The sequence below is a fragment of the Gymnodraco acuticeps genome, unplaced genomic scaffold, assembly GCF_902827175.1.
Source record: "Gymnodraco acuticeps unplaced genomic scaffold, fGymAcu1.1, whole genome shotgun sequence".
In the NCBI taxonomy this organism is placed as follows: domain Eukaryota; kingdom Metazoa; phylum Chordata; class Actinopteri; order Perciformes; family Bathydraconidae; genus Gymnodraco; species Gymnodraco acuticeps.
In genome coordinates, this window is record NW_022989831.1 from 426431 (window position 1) to 444405 (window position 17975).

Sequence of the window (17975 nt, forward strand, 5' to 3'; positions counted from 1 at the left end):
AACAACAAAAATAAAATAAGTTGCATTTATTTGCTATTGACTATGGTAGGTTATTGGTTATGTTCACATACTTATTTGATTATTAAAATGTAAACCAATCTTTTTCATATGGGTGTTTTACGGCCCGTCCACACAGCAGCGTGCGTTGAAAGCTTCACCATTCACTTTGAATGGGGTGACGTCACTTTGCTGGCGTGGCTCGCTGCAAAAGTTGAGCAATGTTCAAGTTTTGAAGCCACGGCAGAAGCGTCAGCCAATCGAATCATATGCCAGTACAAGCTCTAGCCAATCAAACCGCTGCTTGTATGTCAGGGGCGGGAGATTCATGTGATTGGTTGTTGGTCGAGTTTCAGACACGCCCGCCGGCAAGCTTCAACGCACGCCGCTGTGTGGACGTGCCGTTAGAGTTGTACCCCCTAGATCAGGTCTCTAGTAATGTGTGCTCTAAGTGCACCAGATTGAAGCATTTTACTTTAAATGTTCAAACATTTCTTCCCGGGGGGGCATACCCCCGGACCCCCCTAAAGGATGTGATGTCCTCACCCCAATTAAAACATGTTCATATAATACTGAATACATTTGAAGCCTTTTTGATGTATATGACCTATGTCAATACGTTTCTGTTTTTGTAGTGCATTGGTCTTTTGTAGAGATTTTTCATTTATTTTTTATATATTCTATTGTGTATTCCTTGGTTACTTTTATTTGTTCTACTGAACGATTTTCTGGCAGGGGGGGGCGCCAGCTAAAATTTCGCCAAGGGCAGCAAATTGGTTAGAACCGGCCCTGATGGTGTAGGAAACGGGCTCCGTGTTACAAGACGGGTCGGGGGTTTGGCGGTACCACTGCAGACTCTCTGCACACACACATACACCGCTGCAGACTCTCTGCACGAAGGAGCCACGGTGCTGCAGCTCCTGATCGGAGCAGAGACACACGTTCACTAAGCAGAAAAACGATATCCTGTCACAGAGATCTGCTATTTTAAATGTTAAAGTCAACACATATTGACCCTAAATAAAGTCTATATTAAGAACAAGAGATGTTTTGACATTATGGCTTAAACAAATGACAAATGAGCGAGGGCGATGACGTCAGAGCATCGTCCTATGTGCCGGGGCTGAGCCCCGGACAGCCCCGGCCCAATTTAACCCCTGGTTGGAGGCCCTATTTTATCAGTATGTCTGGACTGCACAGCAGTTACAATGGTCAAACTACATTAGAACAGAATTGTCCCCATTTTGTCTTTAATAGTTACTAACATTAGATATTTTAATGAGATATGGACCGCAAAACAAAAAATGTCCCTGATTTTCATTTTTGAAATTAAGTCACCGAATGCAAGTAGTTGCCTTAGCTTATTTTGTTATGAGATGTGAATTACTGTTCAATTTAGTTGATGTAATAATCATTTGGTTTCTTTTACATTAAAAAAAGGTATTTTTTCGGGGGGTCGCCCTTTTTCCAGTTTAGAGCAATAGCCCCTCCAAATGTCTATGCACGTCCCTGGATAGGTGTGTGGGCTGTCTTTCATTTTGACACACAGAACAATGGGGGCTATCCACCCTTATCCACAATGTAAAGTAATTCACACAGCCTCTTCCCTCTTCTCTCTGTGAGGAGCAGCAGGTTCAGCTTTCAGAACAAAGTAAAATGGCATTCATTTTTTTAATATGTCGTGTAGTAATAGATTTATTTATTTTTCTTCTCAAGAGAGTACCAGAATGTGTATTTTATGTTAGTAGCCTATTTCAAAACTAAAACAAAAAAAAACCCAGACCCCAGGGGTTGGGTTTTCAGCATGTCAACTCTTTCACCTGTGGAGAAATTGCAGGATTGGCTCCAGGTTGCCCTTTTTATTTACTACAAGACAAATGTGCCTTCTTATTTCATACAGTTCAATTTGGATTGAGACAGGGAAATAATCTAAACCGCACGCGTGGCGTTTCACTGTCAAGGGGAGCGTGTATGTAATTACATTGCAAATACTGACATGAGCCCCACCACTGTGAATGGGTTAGCCCTACCATAGATTACCCAACAAAAATACTCTCTCGCAACTGCCGACCCGTATTGCGCATGCTCAGATCTAAGAACCAGTAGAAATGATAAAAAAGTAAAAGTCTGCTGCTTATTGTTCTACTAGGCCAAAATAGAGTCAAAGAGTATATGAGAGTGAGAGTGTGTTAATTAATATATTTGGCAGTTTGGAGTAAGTCTGTAGATTTGTTTGTGTGTGTGTGTTTCATGTATAGGCCTCTCACGATAATTAATTTTGTTGGATACATTTTCCCGGAAATTATTGCGATACACGATAATATTGTCGGCACCGTTGTATGACCATTTTAGACCACTGACATAATGATAATATATAATAATAATTCAAGTACATCCTGGCAATTTATCGAGTTCATTTTTATTTATCGTACGATACGTCAATTAATTGCTTATCGCGACAGGTAGGCCTACACAATAAAACAGTGGAAACAAACATGTGTTTGACTTTCAATAGTGAATGAAACTTTGTGCCCTTTATAGTCAGTGGCCAATATTGTGTATTTGTATATATTGTATATATATCCTATATATATATGCTAAGGTCCCGCTGCTGACACGATAGCAGTCATTTCGTGCGCATATGTAATTAAACCCAAGATATCAAAATCTCACTCCAGCCAGGTACCCAAAGTTGGCAACCCTGAATACTGTCTCCAATAAAACTATATAGTTTAACATGTTAGGATATTTTTTTCACAGTATCACATGAGAAAATGTATATCAATGATGTCTCAGAGTTCATACATAGCTAGAATCAGCATGTTGTTTAGCTAGTTTAACAAGCTGGAGGCAACGGCTAGCCTAGCATACTAGCTAACTTGATAGAACAATTTAAACTTGCCCAGTTGAAAGACATTTCTAATGACATCTAATTGTTTCTCTGGGAGATGGATTATATGACCAAGCCGACGGACAAAACAGCCTGTAGCTGAGTTTATTCGCTCAAAACCAGTTGGTAGAAATGCAGCTAGTAGGCATTCCTTTTTTTAGCTCGAAGATTAGCTTGACAATTTAATGGAAAACTTTTGCCCTTCAGCTCACTGACTGCTCTTGCTAGCATTGTTTCGAGCAGCGGCAGATTTCATAGACATAGGATTGATAATAATAACAATTTCCCAATATTTTTGAAGTATTCACCAAGATTATCAAAGTGGCTGCTTCATGCATCATCAGAAATGTAAATGTTTCGTCTTCTTTTTCTCAGTATCATTCATTTATACTGGGATATGCACCTGCTGAGTATATCCCTGTGACTGGCTAGTTGAGTCATTGGAAAACTGAAGGAATATACTTAGCATCATGCATTATTTTACCATTAAACTGAGCACTTTGGTTCCCCTGCATCATTTAAAACTCGGCTGGGTGACATGCTGTTTGATACTCATGGTACCGGTCACTGTAAATAGAGTTTGTAAACTGTACCCTGTACATTATGTTGTATGTCATCCTTATTGTTGTTCTGTTGTTTTTATGTTACATGTGTAACTAATGTCCTGCAGGTCACCCTTGAAAAAGAGATCTTTTGATCTCAAGGGGCTTTCACCTGGTTAAATAAAGGCTACAAACATTATAAAAAGCTGGCTGCTCCATCTCAAAAATAGGATAGGATGGAAAGAGATATGAACCATCCCATAACATGAACCTGAAACCAGGGTGATATTTTAAATGGAGGGATAAAGTAGAGAGAAGGGTGGACGGTAGATTACATTCCACATCTCTTGGACGTCAATTCAGAGAGAAACATAATGGTGAACTATTACATTTCTGCCTGCTGTTAGCCGGAAGTGATTCAAAAACACATTAACAGACGGTTTCCACCTACACACAGGAAGCGAGACACAATTCACTGTGGTAAAGGTACCAAAATATCACTTCCTGTTGCAACTCTTTCACTATGAATCTTCAATTCATTCTCACATCCCATGTTAAAGGTTTTGTGTTTCTCACCATTCACATCTTACCCTACAAAGCGATAATATCTGAAGTAATAACACTCAGAACATGGCCACTGGATCAGAGGTCCTGAAGCATGGCCGCCCTGCTCTCAGATCTGCAGCTGCCTCTTGTCCTCCGTCCCACAGGACCAATTAAAACACACAGACAGGCTTACTCCTGAACACGGGCACATAAAGGACATCTGAGCACGACTATAATGGATGGGCTTCACCTTGGGGATACAACAGGATGAGCTGAAGGCAGAAAATATAGAGCCAGATGAAGTTCATGACACCAGACATAGAACATGTGGGGAAGAGGAGGACAATACAGTAGACATGTGTTTGTGCAAAAAAGAAATATTTCACAAGTGATTTCCCAATACCACAACTGATTACGCAGGTGTCTTTGTTTTGGCATGCAAGAGTTAGCAACACACACACACCACACACACACACACACAGCACACACACACACACACACACACACACCCACACACACACACACACGACACACACACACACACACACACACAACACACACACACACACACACCACACACACACACACACACACACACACACACCACACACACACACACACACACACCACCACACAACACACACACACACACACACACACACACACACACACACACACACACACACACACACACACACACACACACACACACACACACACACACACACACACACACACACACACAACACACAGAAGGTGTGTTTAAGCAGCCTCATCAGTGAAGTATTTAAAGGAGGAAAAGCGTTAAGCCCAGAAGTTATTGCAGCTGCATGTCATTACAGGATATAAAAGCTACACTGATGAAAAACAGAGGCAACACATCTGACCAAAACAAAAACTACTGGTCTTAAATTCAAACAATTGTCTCTATAAGCAGTAATTTATCCACTAAAATATAATATATTAGTAAAGATCAGTGATACATTATAATTACTAAGACATATATCAATTATGTGCTATACAATTCACTGTCATCATATTTCAACCCAGCTAGGGGAGATTTTGGAAGACAAGACTTTATGATAGTTTTGTCTTTTGAGTCACTGTGTCAGATAATACAATCACAGAGTTTTAAATTGTTGCTGTGACAAAAGTTAGACTAAACTTCATGTTGCACCCCCAACAGTTAGTCAGGAAGAAGGTATGGGGTATGAGGGGGCTGAGTGTAATTGTCCTATCATGAGAATGACAGTCATGGTAACAGGTTAACTGAAATTGTATTTTGCTACAATTGCATGGAAGATAGCGGCATACTCTTATGGGTCAAGGTTTAAGAATCTGTGGTGGATGTTGTCAAACTAGCAAGAGGAAGGCAAATCTGACGTGCGTGTGTTTTTATCATGACATTGTGAGGTTTCCAACCCGCTACGTGATGTCTTGCACTATGACTACTCGAATATAATAATAGCTTGTTTCACAGTCTGATCTGAACACCAAATGATAGAATATATTTTAGAGAAAATGTTGTTCATCCCTCCAGTAGTTTCCAATCATGGGGTGAATCTATGACAAAGAGCACTGAAGCTGTTCCTGATTCTTGTGGTAGACCACCATTTTATTTAATTGCTTTTTCTATTTTGTCACTGTCCCCATTCATTATAAGGAAATATTCCATTCATATTTTGAAGATAATGTCATCCATATCAACCAGCACTGGTGATAACCGCAATCTAAATGGGTTAATTTTCTAAAATGCCCCGGTCATCATCAGCAAAAACACAGGTTTTCATAATGAGGTTGAAAGTGTTGGAAAAAACGTGATTAAATTAGATTAAATGATTTATTATTCGAAGCATTCAACATTTCAGGGCATGCTGATGGCCAGGTTTAAGACATTCCCATTGAATTGAGCGAGGTCCTTTGTTAAATATCATTCGTTTTCACCCTATTTCCTGTGACCTTACAGTCAACTATGAAAAAAGTAAAAAATGCAAAGAAAAAAGTCCCCCACAGCTTACAGATTAACCCGAGGACAAAACGCAGTCTTTTCTCTGCTGGAATTGAATAATAGAGAAGAAAAAAAAATTCATAAGGACTGCAGTCTGATAACGCAGAATTATTCATTACTGAGAGCTTTCCTTCCAATCCCATCCTTTGGATTTATTGGAAATAATTCCTTATCAAAAGCTTGCCCTCTCTCTTGCCCCTGGATTTAATAACACAATGTGATTCCTCTTCCAAAGCCTGAAGCCCAAGTTCTCCGCCACACAGCAGTTCTTTAAGTGTCCATGCTATGAAAAGCATCACTTTGAAGGGGCGGGGATGGGGAGGTCTTCTACTCTCCCTGTTTTCTTCAGGAATGCTCACTTGTCAGCGCAGCGTGGCGGCGGCCTGAAAGAGCCTCCCCCGTCCAGCCATTCATCTGACGCACAAAGGCAATTTCACAGGAAGACAAGCTTTCTCTCTGCTTTTCTTCCTCACTACTCCTCGTCATCCATTCGCAAGCTCGTTCACACATACTGGCATTACCATACTAATGGACGTCCAGGAGAACATGAACGTGAACCAGTGGGAAACTGATGGAGAAAAGAGCTAGCACCGACACTGAGAAAGAAGGCCTGGGAATGGCAGCGTAACGCTCTATCTGCAACATTCTCTTGGCTGACTCCATTGGTGGAACACAGCTCGACCCAAAGACCCTAATCCATCAGACTGATGAATAGAAAGGGAAGTCTCAATGAAGAGAAGTTGAGCCTGGAAAGTATTTTCAAGCCTGGTTACATTAAGTTGGTTTCAATTCAAACTGTAGTTTCGTGAAGGTGAGCCTCCCCTCAGAGAACATAAGAACAGCCACGCCCCCCCCCCCTCCCAATTATTATTGCTATTATTATTATTATTGTTGTTGTTGCTATAATGCAGGGGTATTCAATTGCATTTCAAAGAGGTCCAGGAAGAGAAAATGTCATTAAATGCTCTGTTTTAGCTGTCTACCTTTCTCTTTTTTGAGCATGCCATTTGAAATTACTCCGACTGTTTCTCTCTTCTTGTCTCGTCTCTCTGTGTGTTTGGATCTATCGGGCTGACTCACTGACTGCACCAATTTGATTGGCTGAGTAGCGTCACCTCCTTAATGGTACGTCCACACAGCAGCTTTTCAAAAATCTTGAAAATCTTGGAGCTGGGCGTGTCTGAAAGCTTGGGGATTTTTTGCGAGCAACGCGACCAACAACCAATCACATGAATCTCCCGCCCCCGACATACAAAGCAAAAAACCCCGGGGATTTTATGCGAGCAATATATATATATATAAACTCCCCAAACAGACGAAAACCTACCAGTTTCACCCACTGTCTCCGCCACCTCCCTCCATGCCTGGTTCCTCCGGTTTGTATCCCGTTAATAGTTCTGGTTGTAAAGAACCGGGTGATTTGCTACCGTAATTTCTCGTTTGGAATATGAGGAAATGAACTGCGGTCTGGTTCTCCCTGCTTACACGCGGTTTGATTGGCTAGCGCTTCTACTGTCAGATTTGCATAAACGGGATTTGATTGGCTGACGCTTCCAGCTCAGCTTCAAAAGTTGAACATTGCTCAACTTTTGAATCCTGGAAATCTTCGCTTCGCTCCCCACAATGCAGTTTGGCGAAAAGCGAGGCAAAGTGACGTCATCCCCATTCAAAGTCAATGGGCAGAGAAGCGTTGGAAGATTTGTTTAAAGCTGCTGTGTGGACGTACCGTAACGGAGACTACACACGGTGGCGTGCGTTACCGCTTGGCGGTGGGCGTGTCTTGAGCTTGGGGAGTCAACCCGAGTAACGCGACCAACAACCAATCACATGAATGTCCCGCCCCGGACATACAAAGCAAAGCATTCATGCTACATCCATGCTGGCTAAATATACTGTCTATGCTTGCTAGCTGTCCATTCAAACGAAGTACACTGGCTATAAACTCCCCAAACAGGCGAAAACCTATCAGTTTCACCCTCTGTCTCTGCCACCTCCCCCCATGCCTGGCTCCTCCGGTTTGTATCCCTGTATGTAAAGAGGGACTGGCCATATAGTACCGGGTGATTCCCTACCGCCACGATAATTTTCTCCTCCATTTTTTGACATATGGGAAATAACTGCGGTCTGGCTCTCCCAACATACACGCGGTTTGATTGGCTAGCGCTTGTGCTGTCAGATTTGCATACGCGGGATTTGATTGGCTGACACCTCCGTCGAGGCGGCAAAAGTAAAACATTGCTCTACTTTTGCAGCGAGCACCGCGAGAGAAGCTACGCTTTGCTCCCACAATGCAGTTCGGCGAATCGTGACGTCACCCCATTCAAAGTGAATGGGCAGAAGCGTTGAAGCGGCAACGCACGCCGCCGTGTGTAGGGGCCGTGAGACTTTTTAAAACCTTTATCTTTTAAATATTTTTTTAAAACATTTTTTACATTTTCAACATCTTGGATAAATCCTTATATGCTCCCGGCAACACGCTGAACGTCAACTTTGCCCCCTTATTACACTCACCCCTACTTTAGTGGGAACAATGAGTCTGCGTCTTTGATGCACACAGGCGGATGATGCGGGGATACAATGTAGACAGGAATAAACGCAGATCATCCTCTGGCTGCAGCCTTGACCGGTACTACTTGCTTTTGATCAAATTTAAATAAAGGGCGGTGTCGGCCTTCAGCGAACCGAGCCGGCCGTCAACGGCCCGCTGACGACCGGCTGACGACCGGCCGTTCTGTGATTCTCCAGAACACACAGATGGCCAGTGCTTGCTACTACCATGAGACACCCAGAGGCTTCAAGCTTATTTCTACAAATATCCACAGAAATTGCAGTATTATTATCAATTTATTGTCTAAAGCTGTGCTATTGTCTATAAGCTGTTCTACGAAAAGTGAACAGAAAATGTATATTTATATTTTACAAACTGAGTGTTCTAAATTTGTCCAAAAACGAACATGAAACGAAGACAATATTATTCTGCCAAGTAAAATGATAAAAAAAAAGTATAGATAAAACACAGAGTAGTTTAGTTTAAATATATACAGATACTAGTGAAGATAGTTAAGAATTTGAATGAGTAAGTGTACATCTGAATTAGGTGCATGAATATCTACAGTATAACTATTATAACAGTCTGTAAATATTGGGTCTACTAGCCCTTTAAAAAGTTGAGAGGGCTGCCAGTGGGAGGAAGTGCAGTTGCATAAGAGCATCAGTGGGGGGGAGCATGTATTTATGATGATGCCTGCCTGCGTGCCCTTTGCAGGCCGGCTATAAATAACTCTTTGCCTTTGGGTGGCCCTTCAGAGCAGGTGTCTGAGAGCTCATCAGAGCGGATAAACCATCGCTACAACTCAATACATCAAGAAGTCATGCAGAGGTCATGTGCTGTTTACTCACACCCAGACTAGTTCTCATCTGGATCATGCGACACCTCATTAAAACACTACTGGGGCTGTATTTACTCATACACCGTATCCTGCTCACTGCTGGGTTCACAGTCTGAATGGCCATACTTCCCTTTCATGTTTTCATCCCTTTTTCTCTTCAAATAACATAAATTCATCCAACTAAACTTGTAATTTGCTGTATATGCTTGCTGTCCACTATATGTTGAAATCTGACAGTTAATCACAGGAGGTATTCATTAGGGTGGAGGTAAAATACTGGGTGTCATAATTCAAATGTCCATGACGGCACAGCTTTCAGGATAAACTCACACTGAGGAAGCCATTACTCATCCTCACAGCTTACGACAACTCAACACACTTGTTGAACTTCATCTGATTATTCATGGACCTATTTTGATTAACCTATTTGATGTTATCTTTTGATTTAAATGACAAAGTCAGTAACCAAGTAAACTGGGAAACACACTAATGCTACAGAGACTCTTGAGGCAACTTAAACATACACTCCCTGGTGTTATAGCCACACAAAGGAATTAAGTTTCAGAACACAGATCGTGAGTTAGTAAGGAACAGTAACAAATAGTGGTCATTTGACTCATATCAAACCATGAGGGAGTACAGCTTTAAGGGTATGTGTGAAAAGGAACGAAGCATTGGAGTATGGGAAATCTATTAAACTGCCCAAATATTTAACTTAAAAATATTATTGGAGGTTTGAAGCTGCCTTTCAAAAGCTTTTTTAATTGCATTAAAAAAAAAGCCCAGTCTGCTCTGCTTGGAAAGCTGTTGTGATTGGTCAACGGCTTAGAGATTTCCCTCTTAGCCTATTACATACAATGTATTGTAGCGCTAGTCAATATAAGCGCGAGTGTTACTTAGTTATGTCACTTTGTGGGATTTTAGCCTTTGCAGACCATTTACATGCACAACAATCTATATAACACACTACAGGAACAGGGAAACCCGAATAAGTAGAATAGGGCCTCTTTAAAAAATGGGCTCAGTCATGAGTAATCAGTTCAATGATTTGGATGCACACTAATATGTATTCAGCTTCCTATTGAGTATACTGGAAAAACTGAAACGTTGACTTTAATTAAATGTATTATGTCAACAAATGTCACATAACTGTATTAGGTTAGTTGAAAGCAATAATATTAAGTTGACATAATACATTTAATTAAAGTCAACGTTTCAGTTAGGTATCAGTCATTGTTGCAGTATGCAGTGCTGCTTGACCTTTTCAACTCCCCTGTGGTTTGTATTACATTTCTACTACATTTTAAAATAACAGGATTTGTTCCATTTCCCCATCTGATAAATGATGGAACAGCGTGATGTAGGGGGGGTTTTGCATGACACACTTCCACCTGTTGCTCATCAGTGTGAAACTCTCCAGGTCCCCCAGAGCTGAAGGGTTTCTCCCAGCGTCAAAACAAAACTGCACAAAGGGACAGAAAGCGCACCTGAAACTCGGCTGGAGTAAAGTTTCAGTTCAGCTCTCAGATTCCCCCCCAGCATCTGGCCCACATACACACAAGCTGCTGCCCCAACCACACACAACTATAGGGTGAAAACATACTTACCAAACATACTAAACCAAAAAAATCAGACAAAAAAAGCAATTTGAAGACATTCAATTGGTTATACTCACGATGTTAGTTCCTGGATCACTTGTTTAGCTGATTGAGAAAAATGTTCCTTAAATTAATCGACATAATATAATTACGTCCCAAAAACAGTAAGATTTGATAATTTCAACGAATTTAGGCCACTTTAAAGTTTAAACAGCAAGATAATTCAACATTGTTTATGTCTAACAAAAAAAAGACAGTTTTAGGATAAAAAAAGAGGAAAATGACTAGAGGTCAAATAAGGTCAACTATGATTTTTCCCAAGTATTCAAACATATGAGCAGAGGAGCTGTCTCAGTGACAAGTATGTATTTGAAAGCAGAGAATTGTGTGTGTGTGTGTGTGTGTGTGGGTTCACAGTGAGGTTCCCCCCTGCCAACACACTGAAAGCTGTGACATCAGACGCCTCAGGAATGCCGTAGTAGTAGAAAGAGAAAGATAAGTGAAAGAAATCCCAATGGAAGGCGAGATGCAGCTCAACAGGACGGACTGGTTTAAAGGATTGGAGGGGGGACTCCTGTAAAACCTGAACAACACGTGGAGCATGTTGATGAACCAGTGTTTTCCCACCTTCCTCATTGGTTAACATTGGCATTTCAAGTCTATTTTTATATCAGTTTACATCTAATGTATGTAGTCTTCATTCATTTTTGGAGTCAGCATTGGATGGCAGGCAATATTCAACGCTTGTTGTAAAATAAACAAAGACAAATTTAAGTTCACCTATTATGCAAAATCCACTTTTTCATGTCTTTTATACATAAATATGATAAGATTCTGAAAGTTTCAGGAAAAAAACATTTGCTCTCTTTTTGTCCTGATCCATTTATATGTACATATAAAAACCTGTCTCAAAACAAGCTGATCAGATATTGGCCACTTTATGATGTCAGAATGTTTTTTTGGGTTGTGTAACTACCAAGGTAACACCCCCCCACCCCACCTGATCACCTGAATCTCCTCCTAGAGCACCATTGTGTTCCTTTTAACCAAATATCTCTCAGAGGGCCGTGGGGAGTGGCACTTTATTTTCATCTACAGTAACAGACCCAGAATCAGCACCTTTGAAACAGGGCTGAAACAGAGGGGATTATGGGATGCTACAATGCATGATCTGTTTGGTATTTCGAGCCAAACACTTCAGAGACATGTTTTGTATATAACTGAGTACTATAATATATTGATGAAAAAGAGTATAATAGGTATCCTTTAAGACAGAAATAACTCACACAATCTACTGTTGAATGCCTTCAAAGCTAGAAATGTAACATTCCTCTGTTGAAGAAGTCTGATCACACTTATCAACTTAGCTCATGAAGAAAGCAATAAGCCAGCCCCGGGCAGATTAGCATCAGCTCACACACCCTGACAGAAGAGGAAGTAAGTTGTGCATTCTCACCCAGCTGGCGTCTCGGGACCAGTCACTGTGTGCATAAGACTTCTCTGGAAGTATCATGCATTATACTGTTGCAATATACAGTACTGACATTTTGAATGATGTGTTACGGAATCATTTTGAGGGTCATTTCAGCTGATCCTTTTATTTCACAAGCACTATGTGTCTTCTTACAATTCAATTGTTTTTGAAACTTTTTTGACTGTAAACGGAGAGGTTGGGAAGGTGAAATCACTTTAAAAAGCAATAGTTTCTTAAATATCTCTTTAAATATGTTTGAAAAAATGTAACACTGACTAAGGTAGACCCGAAATGGACCACATTGAAATACAATAATCAGTATGTTTAGTCAAATGTTTAACTTTGTTCTATTTTTACATTCTTTCAGAGTACCGACTATTCTCCAGCAAGTTAAATTCTTAAAATGTTCCATGTAAAGTGCAATGTGCATAAACAGATACATTATTATACCACTGTGTTAGTCTATTACAAATTGCTTCTGTAAGCATGTCTACGGTATTGAGGGAATGTAGGTCACTTTGGATAAAAGCATCAGCTGAATAATATGTAATGTAACATAGCATGACTAATAACAACTTCTCAGTCACCAAACTAGCACAACCAAGGCGAACTGAACTCCAAGTCTGATCATTAAAACGAAGTTCAGCAGAATTTCCCCAACGCTGTTTTATGTTGTGTTCCGACATAATGCAAATAGGATTGGACCCAGACTTGGCTGAGGAAGAGAGGATGCTGGGAAGGAACAGGCGGCCCTCTCACAATGGAGCTGTGAGGAAACCAGCCCGGAGGAAAGAGAAAGAATAGTCTTTGAGGAGCTGTGCAGGTTGAGACCCTAGTCACACGGAGACGGTAACGAAAACAAACCGAATTCGATATCAAAAAAGTCTTCCGTCCACACGCAATCGGCACCAGAAACGTGCCCGTCCACATGAGACCGCTCGACCCGCTGGAGACGCTGTAGTATATATGCCGGGCCTGTAAGTGGCACTGTACTTCCGCCACAAAATACACCAAAAGCAGCGAAGAAGACTTCACGAGAATGCATGGTTGCCATGGTTGCCATGGTTGCCCTTCTGTTTATTTTCCGCGTGGATTTAACAGCAGAGGTGGGGAGAGGCAGGGGCCAGGGCTCTGGCTCTTTTTCTCCCTCCCCGAGGCAAGCGTGTGCTCCTGCTGTAAATCTCCCCGGTAGTCCACCAGCAGATGAAAAACACCCACCTCTCCGCCTCTTCCAAGGGACGAGGGAACCGTGCGGCAGAGTTTCCTAACCCTAACCCTTTTCGCCGGTCAACATGTCCGTTAAAGTTTAAATCTTCTGGACAACATTATAAAAGTGCCGGTCAGAGGTCTTCTTTGTTATTTATTGAGCTTTAAAACAAATGAATAACGACTCTATATAATAATATAAGAATAATATACGGAGTCTCTCTTTTCCGCCCCCTCTCCTGACAGCCCGTCAGTATTTTCGTTAACAGGAAATTATCGTATAGGGCGTAATCACGGAGCCGTTTGGCCCCCCAGAGCGTTGCGTCTGCAGATCTACCCACCTTGGGTACCCGTTATCGTTTCTGCGTTTCCCTGTCGGCCTCGTGTGGCCGAACCGTCTATATGATATAGAACTGTAGCGGATACGACCCGTATCGTCTCCGTGTGGCTGCAGCCTGAGTTAAGTTCACTTGGACCAGATCCTGGATCAGCTGGCTACATTTGGTATTCACACGGATTAACACATGCATGATGGGATGAAGAAAGAGATGTACTTCCTAATCGGGAATGTGTTTGCATGCATGAGTGTGGCCTATGACTAAGTGCGGGCATGTACAGTATATATTGACTTTAGTGTGGTCACGGTAAAAACAAACACTGTCTACTGTACTCCTCCACAGAATGTGAAGCCAAACAGTAGCATCAGTGTGAGAATGAATGGAGTCACAGAGGCCTTATCTTGATGCTGAGATGCCAATGCAGAAGTGACTTTATGGACACTTTTCCAACCATGCCAACATGCCCTTAAGACCTACACCGAACCAAACCAGATGCATGTGACACTTTGAATTCCAACATCTCGTGCTACGCATCAAAAAGTCAGGTGACAAACCATGACATTGAGCTAAGGTCAAAAAGGAGCGTGCTAAAGAACTCATCAGCCGAGTCCAGTCACAAGACCCACACGCACGCACAAACGGTGCAGAATAACCCTAGGTGTTGTCAATAGAAAATGTCTTACAAGAACAGGATCTTTCATGAAAATGTGATGCCTGTTCGAATACATCTCAGTAAAACAGCAGATGCTTCAGTGTTTGTTCCTTGACCTTGCGGTTCACAAAGGTGCACTTCCTCTAGTTGACATGGTCCGCTTAGCGATGTATCACACGAGCTTTTTACAGATTGAATTTGCACAGCAGTCATGGGTTTGCAGATGTTCTTATTTATTTTCATTTAGTGATAAAGATCATATTTTATGACCGAAAGCTCTGGAACAGCTTCATTTTCTATGACTTGTTGATGTCAATCTGGGCTTTGGAGAATTGCGTTTTATAAATTTGAAGATCATCACTACTGCTGTACTCCCAATATGTGTTTCCAGATATGATCCAGATCCTTGTTGGATGCTAAGACTAATTTGTGTTTCAGTCACAAACCTGACCTATTGAGTCTACTGCCAGCTGAGCTCTGCTGCCAAATAAATGCGGGTAAATAAAGCCAGTGTGTGTGGAGTACAGCTCAGGAGTCCTCCATTCTTTCACAGAGTCCTCCTGAATGTGATCTCCAAAATAAGCTGCGATGCTCCAGATTGAAACTAGAACAACCTCTCTTTGTGGGTCTCTCTTTCGCTGCATTCAGACTTCTTCTGTGTCTGTCAGTTTCACTAACACAGGTTAAGTTCTGTATTTAGGGGGGAGTCCCCTAACACACATCTACCACTGATGCACGTTTATTCTTAGTTGCAATACTGAAGGAAGTCATGCCTCTGTTAACACAACCACACAACAAGGATGTGTATCCGTGCTTAGTGAAACCCCTTAATCCAAACTACATCCTGTCAGAGAAAGTCATATTTTAAACCACTGTGATGATAAATTATTGCCTCGGTTCTACTACACCTGGAGATAAGGCTTGCTCAAGGGCACTGCAGCCACAATCTGACTCCACATTAATCCAGCAGCAGCCTTAAATAAATCAGCATAAATCTGCTCTCAACCCCATCTCCACTGCAGGACAATAAAGACACAAAGTTGTGGTATCAGAGGCTTGGGGTCCTGTCTGTCAGCCCCCCACCACCACCACAGCAGGGCCGCAGCATCCATCCGCCCCCCCCAGCAGCAGCAGCATCAGGACTCACCCAGTGTTTTGACTGCGATCTGCCTGGTGAGAGGTGGAGGCAGGTTGATGCAGACCAGGTCCACATCCTGGTGCAGCAGCACGTCGTCGATCCGGTTGGTGTAAAACGGCACGTTCATCTCCTTGGCCAGCTCCTCCGCCTCTTCCTGGGTCCGGCCCCACAGCGCTTTCACGGCGAAGCCCTCGTTCTTCAACAGCGGGATGATCACCCTGGCGGTCAGGCTGGTGCCGAACACACCGACCCCTGGAAGCATGGTTTATTCGGATCTCTGTGTTTTTCAGTTGGGTTTAAAGCGCTGGGTGACGCCAGAGCAGCGGAACGGGAGGGAAGCGGCGGCTGGAACCGTCAGGTTGGCCATCCACCTGCAGCCTAACGCCCGCTGTGCTGCATTTCCCCGTCGCTCCGGCATGTAATGTCGTTATTCTCCCTGGAAGATTATCCAAAACAGATGGCCACGCTTCCTTTGCCTTAAAAATAACGATTTTAAAGCACAATTCCGGTCTTTACCTCGTCCAATTCTGACAGCGAATGACTGCGCCATGCAGTGAAGGGCATGTCACCTCCTTCCTGGCTCTGCAAGTCCTTCCTCTGCAGGACTCCTCTTCAGATAAAGCGAGAAAGGATACATGAGAGGCAGAAAGATGCTCTATCTGTCGGCATGTTCACACAAACACAGTGATATCTTTCTGTCCGCTCCCCAGAGGATCTGCAGCAGCGCTACTATGCCGAAGGCTGCTACTGATGTTAAAGAGTAGAGCTGCGACGTCAAGTCAGGCACAGTGACCAGAAACGCTACTCGTAAAGAATTTTCAAAATAAAAGCTTTATGACACGCTCAATATTTTTGCAACGTTGCTTCTGTATTGAGGTTTACAAATAAATGTTTAAATACATCAATACAGTGTTATTTACTTTGAAAATAGTTTTATGTTGTCATTTTTACGTTATCTTAATGATCAACCCCACAATGTATAATTATTTTGTTTTTCATTACTGCATTATATTTTATTCCAATTCTATTCATACGAATTAAATCATAGTCAATGTTAATACTGCTATATTTTACTATATTTTTATTAATGTTATTATAGTTCTCCATGTTTTTACATTTTGTTTTATTTTTTGTATGCACCACAACACCAAGTCAAATTCCCTGTAGGCCTATTTGTTAACCATAGATCTATGTGTTAACCTACCTGGTAATAAACCTGATTCTGATTCTAAAAGCACACAAAAATGCAAAGCAACGTTATATGTGTGTGTCTAACCCCCTCCATTATGAATGCTATCGTAAGCATTGTCTCTCAAATGAATACAAAATAGTTTCGATTTTTATGATTATGATGATTGACTTATTTTTGAATAACTTCATTATCATTATTGTAGCGTCCTTATTACCTTTGTCACAATTTTATTTTTGATGGATAGCTTGGACGATATCCGGTCTGCTTCTGTCTTACCCTGTGTCACTTGATGAAGCTCCCCCCTCCCCCTCCTCCTCTCCTTAACCCTTCAGCTACTGGATAGCCATGATAGGGTCACTATGATATTCCAGTGGCTGTGACGTGCCAGCCTCACGAGGTGAAAGTGCACTTGCTGTGATTTACATTAGCCTAGCATTATATTATCAGTTATGTCTTGCCATATATTGTTAATATTTATTTAATAGCATTTATTTTCTTAAGGTGCTATCTTCCGATTAACAGCAAAGGGCAAAGACATTTTCCTGTATACAATGTATTGTTCTTATAATCCAAATGGTGGTTATAATGTACTTATGTTGTCTTCTTTTAATCATTGTTATTGACATTTGCCCCAAACCCTGGACACTGTGGAGGTGGTGGGGGACAGGAGAGTGATGACCAAGCTGTCATCACTATTGGACAGTTCTCTCTCCCCCCCCCCCTCCAGGACACCCTGTCTGCTCCTTCAGTGACAGGTTGCTGCACCCACGGTGTCTCACAGAGAGATACCGCAGGTTCTTCCTTCCTGCAGTGGTCAGGCTTTTCAACCACCATGGCCCCTGGTAGACCCCTGACACATAGACTGGAATTCCCCTGATGCGCAATAACAATGTCTGTAGATATACATCTTTGTGCAATATACATGCAAGTGCAATATAACCTCCTGAAATTACACATGTATTACCATGGTGTACATAACTTCTATTTTGTTTTGTATTTATTATG

At 41.9% G+C, this 17975-nt stretch overlaps 1 protein-coding gene across 1 annotated transcript in view; it reads right to left on the reverse strand.

Moving 5' to 3' along the window:
- Positions 1-16564, reverse strand: part of si:ch211-276f18.2 (glucose-fructose oxidoreductase domain-containing protein 1) — a 37672-nt gene extending 21108 nt beyond the window's left edge. The window contains exon 1 of the mRNA XM_034234604.1: positions 15788-16564. Coding sequence (XP_034090495.1) covers positions 15788-16040 — 253 coding nt within the window. The 5' untranslated portion in view covers positions 16041-16564. The remainder of the gene's footprint in view (positions 1-15787) is intronic.
- Positions 16565-17975: the final 1411 nt, after the last annotated feature.